This window comes from Micromesistius poutassou (genome assembly GCF_964030765.1).
Source record: "Micromesistius poutassou genome assembly, chromosome: 11".
Lineage (NCBI taxonomy): Eukaryota > Metazoa > Chordata > Actinopteri > Gadiformes > Gadidae > Micromesistius > Micromesistius poutassou.
In genome coordinates, this window is record NC_140281.1 from 12,110,866 (window position 1) to 12,133,365 (window position 22,500).

The following is a 22,500-nucleotide window of genomic DNA, read 5'->3' on the forward strand; positions in this document are numbered from 1 at the left end:
TGTGTGTGTGTGTGAGTGTGTGTGTGTGTGTGTGTGTCCCTGCAGAGCGGGTTAGTCTCTAACAAGCTAATCACTGCCTTCTCTCCTTCGTCTGTTAACTCACTTTACCCCCATTCCCATCTCTCCTCACCCCCCACCCCCCACCAACACACACACACACATAATCCCCCCCCACGCTAATCCTACTCCGACAACAAGCCTTCATTAGCCCTGCTTCGATCCCCACTCTCGCAAACTGCGACAGCTAGCTAAGCCTAGCCGACATCAGATAGCACCAGCCGGCTAACTGCCACTTGTGGTGTTTCTCTTTCTTTCTCTCTTTTTTGGAATGTCGCCGTTCGGTTATGCGGTCCACTGACTCTTGTTACCCTTAGATTAGATTGTGGAAAAATGTGGTGGAAAAGTATATAACAAAATAGAACAATAATTCAAAAACGCTCACTGGCGTGTAAAGCCGATTGCGGGTCATAATCCATGAACACGCTGATCCTGAGAACAGAATTTGAGGGTCCTAATGAGCCGGCCATGTCCAGACATGGGCTTTGATTAGCCTCTGCCAGGGGTCAGAGGTCAATCCGCAGCTCATCTGACCTAGTCTGCTGAGGGACGCTTTGAGAGGGGAAGGAATGCTTATCAAAAGAACTGTCCACTCGCCTCAGTCAGGGATGGGGTGGGGGGGGACTCCCACGGCATGAGTCTGCTTCGATAAAGAGATAGAGAGAGGGAGAGAGAGAGAGAGAGACACACACAGAGAGAGATAGAAAGAGACAGAGACACAGAGAGACAGAGAGAGAGCGAGAGAGAGAGAGACCGAGAGACACAGAGCGAGAGAAAGTGAGAGAGACAGAGAGAGATCTGAGGGGGAGGGCAGTTTTCCAATCGAATAAGATGCCCCACTGTCCGACACCTATGAGAGCGGTGATGTATGGATCCGTCATGGATTGGAGGATCAAACATCCAGTATTGATTAGGCATCCATGTGGACCACAAATCCACAGGCACGGACAGGAACATGCCTCCCCCGACCCGGGATGCGGCTACGTAGAGCATCCGTAGGGAAGGGGGATAAAAAAAAAAAGACGTGTTTGTCCAGAGAGTTCATGCAATCTAAAACTCTCACTAGGGAGAGGTTTTTCCCTCGGCCAAGACGGATTCCTTCATAATAGACCACACACGTGTATTGATAAGGAAGTGAGTGTCCTCACAGACGCACACACACACACACACACACACACACACACACACACACACACACACACACACATACATACACACACACATTCACATACACACACACTAACCCAATTAATTTTATCAGGGAAGAAATGTGAAAAAAGGCAGTGTGGGCGTTTGGACCTAATAAGGACAATATGGACCTTCAAGAATTCAAATAAGTCAGCCCTCGCGCCAACATTTGACATCTCCCACAACGACAAGGAAATTAAAGTCCAACAGAAGAGGCGATTTTAAAAGCAAACACTTTAATTCCAGGAGTCAATCAGAACACAAGGGAAATACGAGACTTGACTTTTACTCGTTACGCCCGTGACACTTTTTTGCGCTGAGGAGAAATGGAGGCGATAAGAACGACAGCAGACGCCGTGAAACTTAAATACTGAGTCCATACACACTGATGGAATATATGCAAAGCTTTATCGACAATCCTGGTAAAGCTAACAGTATCATTTCCAGATAATGAAGAAGGATGAAGTGTATTAATGTGTGGGTTTCTCAACTCCACTTCTGAGACAAAGTTTACAGAAAGGAATTTCCTTCTCTAAACACAGCCCATTGGACCGTGTGTGTGTGTGTGTGTGTGTGTGTGTCTCTCTCTCTCTATCTGACAATGTCACCACGTTTCAGGGTCGACATTGACTTAATGAAGCGGAAACATCTCTTGAATATTTCCAAGTGATTGCATTAAATGATGGGAGTCAAAATAATTTAAGCAAAAGTGGAGATCATTTCAATGTGCGGAGAAGTGCTGAAAGTGGCTTTTGTGGCCGCTGACTTTGAGGTTTGTCAAAGGGCCCCTTAGAGCAAAAAAAAAAGAGAGCAAAGACACAATCTGAACATAAAAAGTCAAAAGTGGAGATTGATAAAGGGCACGAAGAACGTGATAAGTCACATAGAGGAGAAAGGGGGAGATGGACGGAGGCAAGGAAAGGGGGAAGGGGGGGAGGGGGGGAAGCCCTGCCATGAAATGATGTGCAGACAAACTGTGTGGCAAAGTGAAGGACCATTTGGACGAGAGAAGAGAAGACGGCGGCGTAGGAAAGTAGAGCAGTGAAATGGCAGACGGACAACGAGTAATGAGTGTGAAATGGCGAAAGGAATGTGAAGAAAGCAGGATGTAATGGGACCGAATGGGACACACACACCCACCCTTCACCCCTCTCTCCCTCTCTCTCTCTCACTGGCTCTTTCTGTCTCTCTCTCACTGTCTCCCTCTCACCGGCTCTCTCTCTGTGCCTCTCTCTCACTGTCACTCAGTGTCTCTCTCTAACTGTCTCTGCCTGTCTCTCTCCAGTGTCTCGATCTCACGGTCTCTGTCCCACTGTCTCTATCTGTGTCACTCACTGTCTCTCTCTCAATGTCTCTGTCTCACTGTCTCTCTCTCACTGTCTCTCTCTCACTGTCTCTGTCTCACTGTCTCTCTCTCAGTGTCTCTCTCTCACTGTCTCTGTCTCACTGTCTCTCTCTCTCACTGTCTCTGTCTCACTGTCTCTCTCTCAGTGTCTCTCTCAGTCTCTTTCTCACTGTCTCTCTCTCAGTCTCTCTCTCACTGTCTCTGTCTCACTGTCTCTCTCTCTCAGTGTCTCTCTCTCACTGTCTCTGTCTCCCTGTCTCTCTCTCAGTGTCTCTCTCAGTCTCTCTCTCACTGTCTCTGTCTCACTGTCTCTCTCTCTCAGTGTCTCTCTCAGTGTCTCTCTCTCACTGTCTCTGTCTCCCTGTCTCTCTCTCTCAGTGTCTCTCACCGGGGCAGGGAGTTGTAGTGTCTCTGGGCCTGCTGGTATTCCTCTCCCTCCCCCGGCTGCTGCTTCTGGACCTGGCTGTCCATCGTCACTGAATGGCGCCCTCCGTCTGTCCCGTTGCTGGCCTGTAACACACGCACACACACACACGCACACACACGCACACACACACGCACGCACATGCACACGTGCACACACACACACACACACACACACACACACACACACACACACACATATTGTTACATGCTGTAAATACACATTTACAACAGGTCCAGATCACACCCATGATGAGAGGAATAAACAGTTCAGACGGGTGGGCAGAAGGACCAGTCATAGTGCGACCACGTCGATGCACTACATCATCATTGAACAGCATCATATTGCAATTAGGAAGCAGATTCTCAAACATGACCGCCCAGTTAAAAAAAGACACAATGTCCTTGACGCATTGCTAAGTGAGTGAGCGACCTTGACCTCAAACACACTTTGTCTGTGTGTTCATGTGAGTGTGTGTGTGTGTGTGTGTGTGTGTGTGTGGGGGGGGGGGGGGTTTCAGTTGTGTTTCGATCACCGGAGGGATTGACATGGCGATGCCCCCCTCTCCCTCAACACCAGCATGCCTCTGATGAGCTAGCTGATTAATGAGCATGGTGTGGGGGTGTGTGGAGTGCACAAGTGCAGGGGGTAATTACTTGTAGTTGGCCCTGTGGCTATTCACTCAAACTTGCAAGATGTATCCATATGTGTTTCATTTATTATTTTAGAAAACAGTATGTAGTCAACATTTGTATAGTTAGCCAAGAGACAATAAACAGTAGTGTGTGTGTGTGTGTGTGCGTGCGTGGTGTGTTTTGTCTCTCCCTCCCTCCCTCCCTCCCTCCTCCTAGTCTGAGCTCTCTCTCTCTCTCTCCCTCTCTCTCTTTACCTCTCCCTCCCTCCTCCTAATCAGAGCTCTCTCTCTCTCTCTCTCTCTCTCTCTCTCTCTCTCTCTCTCTCTCTCTCTCTCTCTCTCTCTCTCTCCTACTCGGACAGCTGTAATAACAACCCAATTACACCTCGCTCAGCATCCCTCCCCGGCCTGTGCTCCCCTAGCACTCTGAGCGGCGAATATAAAAGAGAGAAGAAGAAGAAAAAAAAGAATAGAAAATGAACCTCAACGTGTGTCAAATAAATTGGGATAAAACATTTCTGCTGGCTTCCACCGTTGCAACGGCACGTTTCACCCCGGCGGTGTTAAACGTGAGGCATGCAAAGTGAGGCATGCAAAGTGAATAACAGATTAAGAATAATGAGGCCAAAAAGGAGAAATGATTTTAATGTGCAGGTGGGAGACCGAAAAAATAATTCAAATAAAGTATCGGTGAGATTATAGTCATTCACGCACAGAGACATTTCCGTGGGATTATGGGTGGGGGTCTGGATGAAGCAGTGGACAGGTGGGCGCCGTGGTCCGCTCAGGAACGAAGGCTCGGAGGCGCACCGACGCCAAGAGGAGCTCATGAGCAATCGCCAGGAGAGGAAATCAGTCAGAGTAATGGTATTAACCCCTGAGAGGTGGGTGGGTGGGTGGGCTTGGGGTTTCGCTGGGGATTTGATTATTTTCCTGAACGGGCCTGGAACACATCGCCACATAAAACATGACATTTGTTGCAATCGAATCATGGGAGACATCCGGTTTATTTCATCCAATAATGGAAAAAAAATGATGTCAACCTGCCACTGTCTTTCTTTCTTTTATTTTTTTTTAACCCGCCCGTCAAAGACAAAGCAGAGGTGGCCACGGGACCCCACTACACCTGTTAAAACACACAGACATTCACAGACGCTGAGCCAGAGAACTAGGAATGGGGGGAGAACGCAATTATGACAATTATTGGAGGCTATCAAAAGAAAACGACTGAGCGCAGCCGGGAGAGAGGGCGTGGGGGATCGAGAAAGACTTGGCTTCGCCCCAGAGGTAAGCTCTAAGGAGGTCCATCTGCATATCAAAGCGTCCTGCGGTCAGGGGGTCAGTACATACATATGGATCTATGCCCGCTTTAAAGACTGGTTCAGGTTTAGAGGCTGGTGTGTTTTTTTTCTTAAAGAAAGCATCCCTACTGTAAACAGGCAGACATGTGGAAGGGTTTTACCGGGCCGATGAAACTGGGCAATGCGTGCGACATGAGGAAAAAGAGCAAACAAAATATAGAAATAAAGACACTGAGAAAGAAAGGAAGGAAGAACAAATGAGAAGAGAGAGATGGGTCGAGAGATGGGTCGTCCTTCAATCGTCGTTGTACGTTCGCTGTTCTCTACCCGACCTACATCGCGAGTGGCCTACCGGTTGATTCAAGGCCCATCCTATCCCATAGCTTTGTGGTCAGCCCATTCCTTTGTGTGTGGCTGGAGCAGCAGCATCCCACTACTAGTAATTGATGTGGTCCACCACTTCCTGTGTGAGCTGAACACTAGGAGGCAACCAAAAACTACTATTCCACTGTTGTACATCAGTTGAGTCAAGATAAGTGAGTGCAAGTGTGTGTGTGTGTGTGTGTGTGTGTGTGTGTGTGTGTGTGTGTGTGTGTCTTATTTGGTATGAGTTCATGTCCTGTGTGTGCATGCGCACATTCAGGTGTGTGTATGACTAATGCATCACACACATAACATGTGTCATACATGTTACTGTGAGTTCCCACACGCATTTGGATGGAGGGCCTCCATGAGCCTTGACTGTGTTGCCCAGGGTGTATTGTGGGTAAGTGGGCGGCATGCCAGACCCCCAGAGCACGTGGGTGGGTGTGTGAGTGGGTGGGATTAACAAGGTGGGGTGCATGTGGTGCGTAGGGATTCATCCACCGTCATGGTCTGGAGTAAACACACTCCCTTCACACCTTAACCCTGGAGCCGATATGGGAAAGTCAAATGACTTCACTTAGACAGGGCTTACAGTTCACATGACCATATGGGAAAGAGTTGAGTTGTGTACTGAGGAATTCATGCACCCATTCTTAACACAGCATATGCACACACAGACACACACACAACACACACAAACACATAAACATGTGAAGTGTGTGCATTGGGTTTGAAGGGGCTTGACCTATCACATGTACATTTAGGCATGTTGAATTTTGTTTGAATATGCGCACACACACACACACACACACACACACACACACACGCAAGCTTGCCATAGCTTTATGTGGATTGTCTCCGCAGTAGGCAGTGGTTGGATAATATAATAATAATAAAATCAATGGAATTCACATGAAGATTTTAAGAGCTGCCGTGGGTGTGTTTCAACTGAGCTTGCAGCATGATCCTCATACTCTCATTTGTGGTCATGGCCACTGGCGCTCCTCAACAGATAACTAACCCCCGCACTCAAACTGTCTTTCATGTCGGTAGACAGAGAATAAAACAACTCTCTGGAATAAAACGGTGGGTGTTTTATAGCAAACATCTGGAAACTCCGTTCTCTGCAGAGCGGTGCAAAGGCAGGGAGGGAGAAAAATGTCACGCTTCTAATTGCACTGAGTTTGGCGAGGAAAAGGCCAGGTTGAAGCACGGGCGAAAGGGGATTTGGCGATAATTATTACATAAGGGGAAAGGGCCGAAGATTAGGAGTCCAACTTGAACGTTGTCCTTGTGGGGTGGAGGGGAAGTGAGGCTCAGCTGCTGGCCCACCTTCTGGGCTGGCTGGGGCCTCTACGTCCTGATAACATCTGGGCTCCGGCCCAGTCAAAGGGAAGGACGTAGCCTGAGAACATTGCTCTTTCGTGTGTTTGCTTCAGGTCAACCCAATATGCTCTTTCCCTTACTTTCGGCTACCTGAAACAGTTCTCCTCAGGTTCAGGGGGATTTTCCTCAGGTACTCCTGCTTCCAACACCTCTAAAAACGTGTGTCAGCATACCATGAGCCTACTCCAGGTACACAAAGGTTCAATATACATTTAGGGTATTAGGCAGACGCTTTTTATTCACAGCGACGTACAACTGTTCATACACACATTCCCAGCAGAGTCAACCATTCAAGGGCGAAAGCCAGCTCGTCGGGAGCAGTTAGGGTTAGGGTCAGTTAGGGTTAGGTGTCTTGCTCAGGGACAACTCTAAACTCAGCTAGGAGGATCAAAATTTGCAACCTTCCGGATACAACCCGCTCTATCTCCTGAGCTAAGCCGACCCTTATAAAAATAACCCTAGCGTGCCAAGTGTTTGACGCGTGACTTTGTTGATGCAGCATGTTTCTCTTCATAACTTTTGCAAGCTAGGTAGAAGCGAGTGTCTGTCTGTATTTTGGATCTGCACGCGGATCAGGGAGACAACCGTTGCCATCCAGCATTAGGGACGGCCCAGGGACAGCCAGCATCAAAGCAGCGCGGCAGCCTTTGATGTGGGCTAGGTATTTCTTAAAATACTGCAATTTAATTCACTTGAAATTGTTGCTTTTAGCAATACGCAAGATGGAAAGTGAATTAATACGTGTGAATGTGTGAGCATCATTTCAGCTGCTACAAAGATATTTCTGTGTAACATATAGTATATATATATATATATACAGGAGTAGCCGGCCTGTGTGTGTGTGTGTGTGTGTGTGTGTGTGTGTGTGTGTATCAGCAAAAAACACGTAAACTTCTCCATGAAATGCTTAGCTTGCACTCTTCTCAGCTCCCATCTCCAATGTCCCTTTATCTGCTGTGTTCACACCCAAGTGCATCGCTAGGCCGGCTGCACGTGTTTTAAGAAATATTCCCCTGGAGAACCACCATACCCTACTTGTTTTTTATCGACTGCAAAAAAGACACACAACAAGATTACAAATGGCAGTCCTTCAAATCAGCATCAACGCGTCGTGTGGGCGACTTCTGCAGTTTCTTCCCTTAATGCCACCAATGCGGCTCCTTGCTTGGAGGGCGAGCAGAAGATAAAAGGAGCCTAATAAAACAGAGTCGGATACTCCGGGGAGAGCCCTATATCTTATTACCAGTGGATTGGCGCAGGCGCTTTCAACAAAGTCAACAATCACAAGCAATTAGGAGCTCGGAGGCCAGGAGACTGCCTGAGAGTGCTTAGTGCTGAACAAACAGTTAACATCTCCTTCCTTCAGAGACCCAGAGCAGCCGGGGAGATGAAACGAGAGAGAAAGAGACTGAGACTGAGACTGAGACTGAGAGAGGGAGAGGGAGAGGGAGAGGGAGAGGGAGAGAGAGAGATTAAGACGCCACCGGCGGCTTCTAATAATTTTTCGATCATCAGCAAAACCAACGCCGGCTCTAATCCAGGGCACACAGACCCCGGCCAGCCGTATACAGGAATGCGCTTCGGAGGAATTCTATAATTAAACCAACCTACTCAGTAAGACCGTTTTCCAACCACAAAAGCCCATCTAGACGGTGAGAAGAAAACGGCCAGTAAGTTTCCCCGCCGTCACATCGAACGCTCTGTTAGAATCCAATTTAAATGCTTAAACGGCGACGCTTAGGACATCGGGCTATTTGGGGCCAGAGCGTAGAAAATGACGATGACGCATAACATCTCAATGCCAAGGGTCGCCGGTCTGACCCACAATTTTTGGGTAATGGTTGTAGCCTGTGCCATAATTATATAATCATGTTTTCTAGTCCCGCCTTCTTCTTAACAGCCAGGTCACAGAGTCACGTCTCTGAAAGCCATGTCTGTCTCAAAGACATTATAACGCAGAGATACACAATTAGTTGACCTTTCACCCACACTGGGTTGCTGAGAAATTCTGTCCTCATTAGTGTTCGTCCCTTGATAAACATTTGGCTAATATTTATTCACACATTTACCATGTTAGATGCATCTGTTTTTATTGCTTTTCCTTGTATATTTGTATTGCTCATAATACTAGCATTGTTAGTATAAAAAAAAAGTAAAAGAAGAAAGCGCCATCCAGCTTATATTTACAGAACCTCATTCTAGGGTATATACCTTCATAGAAACTATCATGACTCACATTGCTGGGATTTCTTCTATTTCTTTCACTTTTCACTGTTATCCTTCTGTATGTATCACAGCCCCTTTTAGTGACTTCCCAGAGCCAGAAACGGTTAAGGCAAAGTAATTAGCAATTATTTCAGGGATCAAAGGTTGACTTTGAGAATTAGAAATCGGCCAGTGATATTTGGCAGAAGTTTGGAAACAAAGACCCCTTTTCAAGGACATGGAAGCGGGTCAATTGGCAAACGAGAGCTTCGTGAAAACAGAGCGCCTACGACGGTGGGCTTGTGGGTTTGAGGTCGGTGCAGGCTGCTGGCTCACAGAAGGTATAAGGCCCAGGCAGAAAGAGGCACCGTTCAGATCGAGTTTAGCAGGATTAGGAACGGGCTCTAGCTTGAGTATTGGGAATCCATTAAGCTGCTATGGTATTTCTTTGGGTTTTTTTCCCCAATGTTTTGCAGGTGTCTTATCTGAGCACTCACCCAGGACTGGTCCGGGCTGAAGGTGTGAACCTGGTCTTCCGGTTCTTCCTCGTGTAAGGCCTGCTGGAACTCGTGCCTCAACCTTTGTATCCGGTCATGGTTGTTGGGAGCCACATGGCTGTGAGGGAAAGAAAGAAACAGGGATTATATGATGTTCCATTTCATCACTTTTCATTTCATCACTGTTAATTTCTCAATCGGTCGAAAGAGAGTGGTTTAAGTACTTTGCATCCTTATGGACGTGAGCTTTGACTTACTTTATAAAATTGTAATGAAATCAAATTTAAATACATTTGAATGCACTGATAGTAGAGCTACAATTATATTGATTCCACAATGTATGCTACATATTATGCATAATATAAATCTTGATTACTGAGCACTGAGTATATGAAATAGATCACTGGGTCACACCACAAAACTATTCCACCAATCAAACCGATCTGAATGTTCAATCAATTGTGATATTTATTCCATTTAACTGAACAATTTCCTTTCACTCTCACTCTCTCTTCCTCTGCCTTAACTTCTCAAGGGGAAGTAAAAAAAATGGTCCCCAGTGCACCATTGTGAGTGATGCATGTCCACTTTAGACGGGAGAAAGAATATAGGGCTCTTTAAGGCACACAGTCATTAAACACTGCACTGTGGAAAACCTTCATTTACATCCCCTTCATTACATCGCTTTGAGGTGCATGTCAATATAAATCAATAGTCTTCCTTCAGACTAATCAGCCTGCTCTTTTATCACCAGCAACAGAGGCGGCGCACGACAGAAAGCATAATTGTGATGGGACAAGCAGGCCCGATAATAAGCTGGCGTTTATGCACACCACGAGGGGGATACTGAAGGTTAAGCCGGCCAGGGAATGTTTATGCTCGAAGGCAGGGGAGGGAGGGAGGGAGGGAGGCCGGGGTGGATGGATGGTTGGATGGATGGAACGGTCCATGAATGGACGGAAGAGTTGCAGAAAGAGCAGAGGGGCTAGGACAGTCAGTCCATGAGAATAACAGACAACGAGAGAGAGAGAGCACAACCAAACACCGAACCACCAAAAAGCAACGGGGGAAGAGGGTGGTGTGATGAGTGTCGATGCTGTCGGACGGAGGGGCTGAGCGACGGAGTGACACTTTCAAAGGGAAACAGCTGTCACCCATGTCCGCTCTCTCCCTGGTCTGAGTGGCACTCGAAGGTGGTCTATCTGGGGGGGGGGGGGGGGGTGGGGGGGCATTGAAGAGATAGTTTTATTTCGGCCTCAACGATTCTGGCCACGATTACGTTGATAATTGCACATCAGAGTGAGCACATCAGAGTGACGATAATGGCACCAGGACAGCCTGCCAATCAACCTTTGTCGAGAGCACACTAAACAGTGCCTCATCGGTGTCAGCGTTGGCGATAGCCCCCAGAGCGAGCCAATCATGTCCAGCCATGCAGAGGCGTCAGCGGGACATGATTGTCCTGTTATCCATATGGCCCGCAGCAGAATCAATTGTGTTAGTTATACTCCATTTGATGGCCTAAACTTTATGTGCGTGGGAGCGGGGGGGAGCATACATTACGGGCTTGATGGTGGATGTGGATGATTAAGTGGCTCACTGGCGTGTGAGTTGGGTTATGCTTTTTAGGGCCGGGGTCCAACGGTGCAGTCCTACTATTACCATTCATTGGAAAATCAATTTCACATTTCCTGTTTGCACGGGGTGTCTTAAAGACCATATGGTTCATTAGAGAAACACATTTAACTGCGGACCATAAAGGATGGCACTTTTTATTATAGAAATCGCATCACTGGCCTGATGGCTAATTTCGAGTAGAATATTGTGATGGGGTTGCGCCATTGTGTGTCAAAAGAGCAATTATTTCCTATCTTCATTATTTTGTGTTTTATTGAAACTAAACATTTTTCAATGCGTACTGGTGTCCAAATATATATTTTTTAACATTAAAATGGAACGGGGTGAAACATATATTTGCAGTATTGTCATGCAGTATAGTAAAGTATAGTATAAAGTATAGAGTATAGTATAGTATACAGACACACACCCCAAATGTTCGTATGAGAAAGACAGCACAAGACCAGAGCTGGTGAACAGATTTCTTCCATGTGAATATGTATCACTTTAGAACCATCATAACTGTAACTTTAGCGCTTGGACAAAAGATCACAGATCCAGCCCAGGCAGAAAGCTCAGTTCCTCAGACCTTTCCAACCAAGGACCTAGAAGTTAACCTCCAACAAACAGACCAGTAAATCTCCCCGCCATTCTATCCCCAGAGAGGCTCCCTCCTACATCCAGCTGGGGAGCCAGGGAGAGGGGCCGCAACCTGGGCTATAAACAAGTCCATGCGACACCATATACACTTGGCCACAAACGGAGACCTTTGGGCCCACTCCTGGCCGGCCGAGTATCAATCTGAGGGGGGGAGAGAGAGAGAGAGAGAGAGAGAGAGAGAGAGAGAGAGAGAGAGAGAGAGAGAGCGAGAGAGCAAGAGAGCAAGAGAGCGAGAGAGAGAGAGAGAGAGAGAGAGAGAGCGAGAGAGCAAGAGAGCAAGAGAGCGAGAGAGAGAGAGAGAGAGGGGGGGGGGGGGGGGGGGGGGAGAAAGAGAAGAAAGAGGGAAAGGGAGAGCAGGGATCTTGGGTAATGTAATCAAATATCTACTTCAGAGAGCCGGAGGGGGGCTCAGGGTGGGACGGAGGGCGAAGGAAGTTGTTTGGAGACAAGATCTTCTAGTAAATTAAAGAAACAGGGCCTCGACATATTCATCAAAGTGCCACAAATGGAAATTGCGTCAGGTTTGCGGGAGGGAGCGGTAAAGGAATTGGTGGGAATTGAATGAGGGCTGGATCCGTCACGGCGGTATCAAAGCGGGGGCCTTTTGCGCCTGTCTGGAGGGGCTCTACAACCCCATTCACCCCCCCGCCCTCCCTACAACATTCACTCCTTCCACTCCACCACACCACAGTAGTACAAAGTCCATGGGGTTTCTTGGAGGGGAGGGGGGGGGCACTATGATAAACTGGTAGGACAACCATATTGAAATGGGTAAGAATGGAAGGCTTGGGGCTGAGGACCCAGTGGGGCGGGGATGGGGTAAGGGGGAGACATAGTCCCGTGATCCCCATCAGTCAGAGCGGCCTCATCTCCCTACACAAACAGTACGGACGCAGACACCCGCGACCAGAGAGCAAATCCATCGGTTAACGAAATTCTTCTTCCGGCGGCGGCCGGTGTCAAAGCCTGCCGTGCATAAATCCTCACGTGAGCGCATCAAAGTCAATAATGGGCTGGCGGAACAAGAGCTTAACAGACAAGAAATGGGAGAAAAAGGGAGGGAGCGCTTGTTTGCTGTCTGACAGTGGGTGTGGTGGGTCAACAGACAATTTTCCAATTAGGCAGATGAATGTGTCCCGTGGCCCTGGGATGAGTGCGTGTATAGGGGGAATATGAATGAGCGCCGCTCATCAGTACATGACCGGCCGTGTGTTTGTGCACGAGGAGGAAAAGGTCAGATTTTTGTGGGAGTGCACTCAGGGGCACCGGGGGGGGGGGGGGGGGGGGGGTGGCGGGGTGGGGGTGCGCGGTCCGCATCCCAATCGTGCATGCGCGGACAGGCGCCGGTAATCCGAAGGCCGGCCTTTTGAAACGGGAGTCAATGGAAAAAAGGGAACCGGGCAATTAAAGTGCATGGGAGGAGATAAAGTATCCATATGCCTTGGCATTTTGCAGTCAGCATCTCCATTCTCCACCGTATAATAATGACATTTGCTCAATATTCATCTGTGTTCCCCGGGTCTGAAATGTCAAAGCTGAAGCCTCGCTGTTTGTCCACATCTCCTGCATAACCCATGCAAACACATTTGAGTAAACACGACCGGAAAAGCACCCCTCACAGCAGAAAGCGGTTTTCAAAAAAAAACATTGTGAAGACGCTGGCACACACACACACACACACACACACACACACACACACACACACACTCCCTTTCTCCTTCTCTTTTTGTCACAATCTCAATTTTGCTGTTCCCTGTCTCGCAGTTATGTTAAAAGCCCGGTCTCCATTCAGGTGACTCGGATGGTTGTCGTTAAGAGCTGAAAGCTTAGGCGGAAGGCTTATTTCGAGAGGTGAACCTGTGAATTCACAGGCCTGCTGGGTCGAGAACAGGACAGGCCTGTCTGAACAAAAACCCTCCACTCTAACCCTCCCTTCTCTGGCCCACACTTACTTACTCCCTCCATTTCTTCCTGTTTCTTCAACCTTAAGAAGGTATGCACCTTCTGGAGATTACACCCACTCCACAGTAAGCAAAGTCACAACGAAACAAACAAAAGCAAAAATACAAACAGCAAAGCAATAGCAGGTAGGGCTCTTGCAGTGATGAGATACTCATCATGTAAACGCATTATTATACAGCGGCTTCGCTCAAATGAGAAAAGGGTTTCACAACACATTCACAACACATTAGACGGCCAGAGAGGCCAGCGAGACAAAGCCCCCCCACCGGTGAACAAAAGCCACCGCTCAACAGCGAGCCACGTGCGCTCGTCCTTCTGTGTGAGTCGTGCAAGGAGTGTGTGGCGTTGCGTGCGCGTCCCTGTTTCCACCTGTGGCTTCGGGGGTTAGATTGAGGGAGTCGTTGACAGGGGTCATGACCTCTGTAAGGCTGCGGTTGAGGTGTGTGGACGCCTGACTGTGTAATTGTCATCCTTTGATCCCAGCAGGATTTGGCAGATGTCACACACGCACACACACAGACAAGCGCACACACTCACACTCACACACACACACACACACACACACACACACACACACACACACACACACACACACACACCATTGGGCTTAGGCCAGGATGCAAAGTATGCCCCCCCCCCCCCCCCCCCTAGCCCACTGAACCTCAGATGTAGGGGGGATCAAAGCCCCAAGGAGTCCTGACATGCCGGTAACACTGCAACCCAGGCCAATTGGAGAAGTAATCCAATCATGAGAGTGGGTAGTGGGGTCATGTGACCACTTCTGAGGTCAAAAAGGTCAGCTCCAGCCAATCAGGGTGAGAGGTGGAGAGAGTGATTCGTTAATAATCCTGCGGGTCCAATATCACTAACCAAAGTTTGACACTGAGTAGTCTGAAAGTTGACTAGGCGCTATGAGTGCGCCCCAGATACACTCCTTTGCTTTTTCGAATGGAAATGGCACAAAATGGTTATAGCTTCAGTGTGTTTTGAAAATCTGATCAGAGGGGCTGTTATTTCTTATCGGATCACTGTCAAATCAAAATTCTAACAGATTATCCCAATTTTTCACTCGGGCGCCCGGTATCTCCATTCGCCAGATGAAGGGGCAGACTTCTTAAGCTAGCCCCTTTGGCAAACTTGCGTCAAGTCAAAGGCTCAGCTCATATTTATTCCTCAGCCCCCTAGACTTTCATTTATTTCAAAGGCAGAGGATGAGTCGTTTCTTTTTTCAGCAGGGAGATGGACAGCCTTTGGGACCAACAGAGATATAGAGAGAGATTAGATCTGCATTACCGCTGGTCATTTCTGTGGGGAAGGGGGATAAAGATAAAGCATTTGAAAAAAAGAAAACACATCTTCACAGGAAATCAACACACACACTCTCTCACACACACACACACACACACACAAACACACACACACACACACACACACACGCACACACAAGCCGGTCTAAGATACAGGTTTTGCACCAATCAATCCGGACAGCTCATAAAGTAAGACAGCCACCAAACCTCTTCCTATACATCTCACTTCCTATATTGTGCCTTACTTTCAGCTCCTTTTTCCTCTGCCTGGCCATCTCTCCATACCTGTATCATTACATGGCTTTGTCTTCTAGTGTCATGCATGTCATGGCTCAGTTCCTGTCTGGTGGGGAGGATATGACCCTAACCAGCCCCACCACCACTCTAGTATACTGCAGAGGGACAGCTGCATGCAGGCAGGACAAAAGGCCTGTAATACCCTGGATTTCTCAGGCTCTTGCTCTTGCCAATGTCTCTCCAGGGCTGATGCACCCGACACTGGCGCCTGGCCAGCTATAGGCCTCGCCACTTCACAGGCGCAGTTGTTGCGCAGATGATTGTGTGCTTCTGTGCATGTGTGAGTGTGTCTACTCTGTGTATGTTTGTGTTTTTGTGTCTGTGGGTGTTTGTGTGTCTGTGCATGTGTGCATGTTACTGTGTGTCTGTGTGCGTACTTGACTGTGCATGTGTGTGTGCTTGTGTGTATGTCCATGTGACTTTATGTGTACGCATGTGTGTGAGGGTGTGTGTGTGTGTGTGTGTGTGTGGGTGTATGTGTGTGTATTTGTGAATGTGTGTGTATTTGTGAATGTGTGTGTGTGTGTGTGTGTGTTTCCGGGGTGCTGTGGCTGCCTTCAGACTCTCAAACAGTCTGTAAGGGGCCGTAGTGTCCTGGGAGACTCCCCCACCCCCCGCCCCCCTGTCTTCTCTAGTGGCCACCCGGGCCCCAGCGCAGCGTGACCGGGGAGCATGGAGCTGTGATTAACCAGGGGTAGGCGGAGGGCGCCTGTGGAGCGAGTCCCTTCTGGCAGGCGCTCCAACGAGGACAGCGCCTGGAGTGACTGCATTCTTTTTGCACATCGACGATAAGAAGCCTAAACCCCCCCCCCCCCCCCCCACACACACACACACACATACAACCCTACAGCTCAGCTCTCCCCGGGGGGCCTCAGAATGAAGCCCTGAACAAGGGAGCCAGACAGCTGAGTGAAGCCACCTCCTCGTCGCCTTCCCTGGAGACGCGTAACCCTGGACACATCCTATTTGCAGTGACGGCGCCCCTTTCCACCCTAGCGACAGCCACGCCGTCATCGCACAGGGGACGCAGTGTTTATTTATAAAAGTGTTTGCCCTGTCTTTTGCTCGCCTGCCAGCCTCTATCGCTCTGTGCTACATTGACTTGCATCCTTTCTTAGTGTCCTCCTCGAGGGAACATTGCCACATTTTGGGTTTGCCCTTGAGGACACAACATTACAGCAGTCTACATGGGAAGACGACTCGGCCAATACCCGCTGTCTGCTCTGTCCTCTCATAGGGACATGTTTTAAATATATATACACACAGTATATATATAGCAGAAGAGATGAAAGGCTTTTTCCTGCCTCTAGGTGTGTGACACAAGCAAGCCTAAGAGCAAACAGGTGTGATCTTTCTCAAGCAGAGCCACGAAAAGAACTGTGGGTGTTTGGCGAAGGAAAACAACCACCAGAGAACACTTTCACCTTCAAACACAAGGCGATGTGACGTGAGTGACGGAGACTGAATCACAAGGCTTAGAGGCCAGCGGGATCGCTCAAGGCAGTGCCGTGGTAGAGACAGTCCAGACAGACAGGACATTCCAGTTAAAAAAATAAAAGACATTCCAGCATTCAGGTGCAACCCGGAGATTGATCAATTATTCAGCTGATCCTGTGAGGCAGGCGGCAGCTGCTCTCAACTCGAAGGACAGGCGGGAGGTCATACTGACGTTCCATGAGAAAACAAGATGTACTTTTACCGGAAAACAAACTTCATCCATTGTTTGTTCCACTGTGGACCACTATTCTTTGTTGCATTTGACTGCGAATATACTATGGGTTTGTGTTAGTGTAATTCGAGGCTAACTGATTTTGTTTTGTGTACATTTATTTATAAATTTTTATTAATGACAGGTGGAGGTTGGATAACTGTGTCATACAGTTCACTATTAATTGTAAACTACATTGAAAGTCGTTGAAATAACAAATGTCCCATGATTGTGTTAGCCACGTCTGCAAAAATATGTCACATCCAATGCTGTGTAACTTGACTTTAATGAAGCTGTTGGCAAACGTTCTCCCAGGCATGCCTTTGCTAGTAATGTAATCGCAAGGGCCGATCGACCAATGTCATGGATCCCTCTGGAAACTTAAAGACTATTGATGAACATTGCGGCAGCTATCCCATAGGTTATCTTCAGTGAAGAAAGAAAGAAAGGTTTTGATCGACGGCTGCAACCACCATAAAGAAGTCTATTAACTTTGATGCTAAGGCCGATAATCCCAAAGCATTGATTCAGAGGCACTGAAACACTCTCAAGTAGTCCATTTGGAGTGTAGCAAGGACTTCTAAATGTCTTAACACACAGGCAAAAAATACACAATTCAATATACACTATATACAATATACACCTGCACTTAAAATGTGTTCATTTATGTCTCAGCCTAGAATCGCTGATACAACCTTTAAGGTTCTATCTGACTAGTTCCATTTCAGTAGTGGACAGTAACTGAAGCAGTGAAGTGCCAGACCTAATAGAGGTGTGAAGGCCACAGGGTGAAGTAACTATGGCTCCAATTATATAAGACCATCCACCTCTAAAGACTGCATTTCTGACATATCACTTCACCATCACAGCCTAAGAGAAAAACAAGATGGCTATGTGGCGCTATGTGATGCTGGCTTTCCACATTCTCTTTTATGGATCCTGAGGACCACATATTTGGCCTAAGTATAGGCTGGCTCCCTGAAGTATGTCATCCATTGCTGCCTTTCGCATTAGAAGACCTCAAATGAAATTGGCCTATGCCCGTTTAGAATGGTATGTTAAAATTTTCTAATATTGTTGTTCTTGAAGTACTTCTGCAAACGCTAGAGACAGACGGGGAGAGGGAGATGCCGGAAGGGGGTTAGGCTAGACAACCATCAGCACTTAGACAACGAGGAGCCCGGCAGATCTGGAGACGAGTGGGTCCAGCCAAGTGTGGATGCCTTAAAGCCCTTTGAGCAAAATTGACACAGAGACTGAAAGTTAACAAGCTGCTTAATGAGAGTGACTAAACCTTCAGAAAGGTGGAGACAGAGAGAGAGAGAGAGAGAGAGAGAGAGAGAGAGAAGAGAGAGAAAGAGGTGATAGAGAGAACAAAACACACAGATGATGAGTCAAACTTGCCAGCGTAATGGATTTTGCATGCTTTAGAGATTTGAATAGAGGATGGCAAAGTGAGTTCTGTACCCAGTTATTTTTTCATAGGACATGAACCCGGTCCCAGAATGAATTGGAATTGTTTCCAAGCATCCAATTGTAACTGAGTTAATATGGCTGTTTGACCCCTACAAAACTATTCTCACATACCTGACATCTTGATATGCCAGCTACCTTGGCACAGTCACACTCCACTCCCTTTAGAAATACATTTGCAGAAAAATACATATTTTTTACCAGGTGCATGCAGGCTGCTTATTTGCAAGCCCCATATTTGTCAAGAAGTACAGAATGCCACACAGCTAGCACAGTAGCTGTGGAACCAGAGAGGCAGAATCCATTCACACATGGGACTATGGGTGGGCTCAGGCTGAAATGGAAAGAATGTGATGGAAATCACACCCAAGGACACAGCACATTCGCCACGCTGGAGTTTACACCAACTACCATCCAAGTTAAATTTGGCTTTTTATTTGTATCCTTGCTGTTCACTGAGCCATTCCTTATTCTCAAAGACTTCCGAGTGAGGTTAAGGTTTTAAATCACCGCTGATTGACCATGATTTTGTGTTCTGTTTTTACCTTGAGTCGGGCAAATGGAACAATCATTCATTTCGCATCCAGAGATAAAAAAAGCAATCAGCTTATAAAACGTGGCTGAGGACCTCAGCCAGCTGCACATTCCGATCTGAGTCATTTCCTGTTTGAGCACATTGCCATAGAGACGCCCTTTCAGAGCCTACCCACCTTAGCCCGATGTCCAGCAGGCCATGGCAGTGACGACAAGACATGACACATGCTTTCGGTTCTGCATGATTTGACAAATGGTCCATGGATCGTATCTGGATTAGCCCATTTGGAACTTTCATTCCTTGAGCGTAGCATTGGAGCTTACGATACAACAACCCAATTCATCCCCATAAGCAGCTAACAAGCCACACAGACATTCCACCATTTGCTAGCTAAGCACAGGCCTCCCCCTGGACCCTTCCCAGAAAGGCCTCCACCTGTAGCCAGTCTCATTTGCCCGGGCGCAAACGTCACACTGCGAAGACTGCCGACAGTCGCGCATTATATTGGCAAATGTCACTGTCTGCCGCCCGGTGGGGGAGCGTTTTAATATTTCAAACCAAGCCAGGCCCTGCCAATCGAGGTCACGAGCGGCATGCCCCCGGCCTGCTCTCCCCGACCCCCCGCTCCGTAACTACTTCCTCTATACATAATTAAAGAGAGGCACAGCGGGGGAGGCTGTCAGATAGAGCCGGGCGAAGAAACAGGGACACTTTAAACAATAACAATATTGATAGCGGGAGTAATAAGGCGGAATTAAAAAGATGGAGCCCAAAGATTTTTTTTTTCATTCTCTTTTTTATTTTTTTTGCAACTGGTGCAGCTGGTCCCAGCTTTAAGTGCAGAACAGAGAGGGGGGGAGAAGAGGGGGGGGGCAAAGGGGGAATGAGATGACTGGAGGGAGGCAAGCAGTGAAGATGGAAGTTAATGGGAGAGGAGACACACAGGCACACACACACACACACACACACACACACACACACACACACACACAGCCCGTATGCTGGATGAATTGCCTCTCGTCTTTCCATTACTGGATGCAGACCCAGAGGTCTCTTCTGAGACCCAGGGAAGAGGGAATGGGAGGGGGTCAGAGGTTGTGACCCTTGGTAATGGCCACGCAGAGGCACGGGGGCATAAAGTCCCCGTCCCCCCGCCCCCCACTGTTCCTGGCCGGGAGCGTCGTTTCAATTAGGTTATCAGTGTTGTGTAATAATCAATGGACGGGTCAGGAGGTTGGCAAATGCTGACAGATGGAGAAGTACTGAAGAGGAGGGTTAAACAGAAAAAAAAAAAAAAAATGACAGGATCAATGGCCTCACGACATGCAAGGATGCGTCCAGCGTTTGTTTTTCCGCTCACCGTGCCTGAGGACGGAATCAGTTACCTAAGCACCAACCAATTATGCTTTGGACATGTTTAGTGCAGAAGAAAGTCCCACTTTTACCACCAGTCCAAAACTGAGGTCAACACGGTGCGAGGCAATAGGCGGCCACAATTACTCAGCTATTGTTTTGATCGCGTCCATTCCTTATCATATCACAACAAAGTCTGGGGCTGCAACGTCAGCCCTACGGATAAATACATTCGCAAAGCCGTGGAAACTGACCAAAACCAAAGGGCGCAATCCCTCGCATCACTCCATCGACCCAGTCAAGAGCCTTACATATGTTAATGCCCCCCTTCATCCCGTGACCCGGGCATTCACCACATCATTATCAACTGAAGGAGACATTGTGTCAACCTGTCACCACGGTGATCAATCGATGGCGGTCCTTTCCAGCCTCCGTGATGCCGTCGCCGTCGCCTAAAACTGCCACCGTTGCGGTAAAAGCGCAGGCCCCCTTCAGGTTGTCAATCGGATTAATGTGTGCTCACATCCATCATCTCGCATCGGACGTCCATCAATCACAAGGCATACTGTGACACGTAGAAGACCAGCCCCTACCGCACCCACCCCCCCCCCCCCCTCAACCCCAGCTGTGATTATGATGCCAATTATCAACATGACTCTAGTTCTCCATGTGACCGACATGCTAAATCAGCGATCGCTGGCTCGTCAACAAGACCAGCCTGGATATGGGTCCATCAGGCCCAGGCAGGATCCAGGGTAATTATTTCGTTTTAATGTTAATTGGCTATCCAGCGGGTGATCGGATATGGTGTTATTTTTAAGAAGGGGGCCAAGGTCATCTTAGTGCATACATGCTGATGACCACAAACATAAACTTTATTTTATTTTAGTAACTGAATAATAGATGGATATATATATATATATATATATATATATATATATATATATATATATATATATATCATATATATATATATATATATCGTCTATATATATATATATATATATATATATATATAAATGACCCTGGAGATGTTTAACAATCAAGATTAGGAATTTCATGAAAGTTTGATTTCACAACACACAGTAAACCTCAAGGCAGGTCACAACTTAATCAGGTCACAACTTACAAAATTCTAACTCACAACTATATAGTTGAGATCCTACCAGTGTGTCACAAGTACCTCTCGTACTTGTAGTCTCTCTGTCTCTCTGTCTCTCTGTCTCTCTCTCTCTCTCTCTCTCTCTCTATCTGTCCATCTCTGTGTCTGCATGTGACTATGAGGGGCTTTTACTTTCAGAAATGAGTTGTTATCACAAACCAGATCACGGTGTAATCTCTCCTAATCCTTTAACTGGATCTGAATCTTTCAAAACATAGCAGGAAAGAGAGAGAGAGAGAGAGCAAAGGAGAGAGACTGAGAAAGAAAGACTCTCTTACTTTTAAAAGTAAGAGAAAAGAAAGAAAATATGATGAAATTATAAAATATAAGGCTGAGTACTGGAGGGGAAGGTAACCTCAAACTCAGAGCATATGAGAAAATCCATTCACTTTCCTGAATCACAAATCAATCTCTTTAATAAATTTTCTACCCTTACACACTTTGGGGATTTTACTTTTGAAATATTGAACGACGAGTACCCAGGGAACCCTGCAGTTCTGCTTAAGATGGCCGTCACGGTTGGCAGGCAGACGAAATGAAAGACGTTGTCTCGATCACTTTCTATTCCTGTCTCAGTCGCAAGCTCTCTCCCTATTCATAGTCCTATCTGGATGCCAGTCCTGATACATAGGGGAACACAGGAGGGGGGTCAAATACAGAGAGGCTCTGTAGACGTGTGGTATCTTGGAGACGGACCAGGTGCGCTGGGGAAATCTGTCGACACCCTAAAATAAGCTCTGAACATGAACGTGAATGTTCAATGTTGAAGGACATATATTGACAAATAATAATACAATATATTCCTCGTCTTCAACATCAGTGTTGAAAGAGAGCCAAATCTGAGAACCATGGACAAACAATCAAGTTCATTTTGCAACTATGAGTCTTACAAAGTGTTTCAGGGCCTGCTGAACCACACACACACACACAGTACAAACATCACATGCTCTGACAGAACACTGTCACCTTCAGGGGGTGGGCCATGGGCCTGGGGGGAGAAGAGAAGGTAAGAACCAGAAAGGT

General features: G+C 47.4%; 1 protein-coding gene across 1 annotated transcript in view; it reads right to left on the minus strand.

The window, feature by feature from the left end:
• Positions 1 to 22,500, minus strand: part of LOC311355416 (partitioning defective 3 homolog) — a gene marked incomplete at its 3' end in the record, with an annotated part of 445,195 nt that overhangs the window by 113,991 nt on the left and 308,704 nt on the right. Inside the window, exons 22-23 of the mRNA XM_084475186.1 lie at positions 9,404 to 9,521; positions 2,979 to 3,100 (exon numbers count right to left, since the gene is read on the minus strand). Of these exons, the coding sequence (XP_084331312.1) occupies positions 2,979 to 3,100; positions 9,404 to 9,521 (240 nt within the window). The remainder of the gene's footprint in view (positions 1 to 2,978; positions 3,101 to 9,403; positions 9,522 to 22,500) is intronic.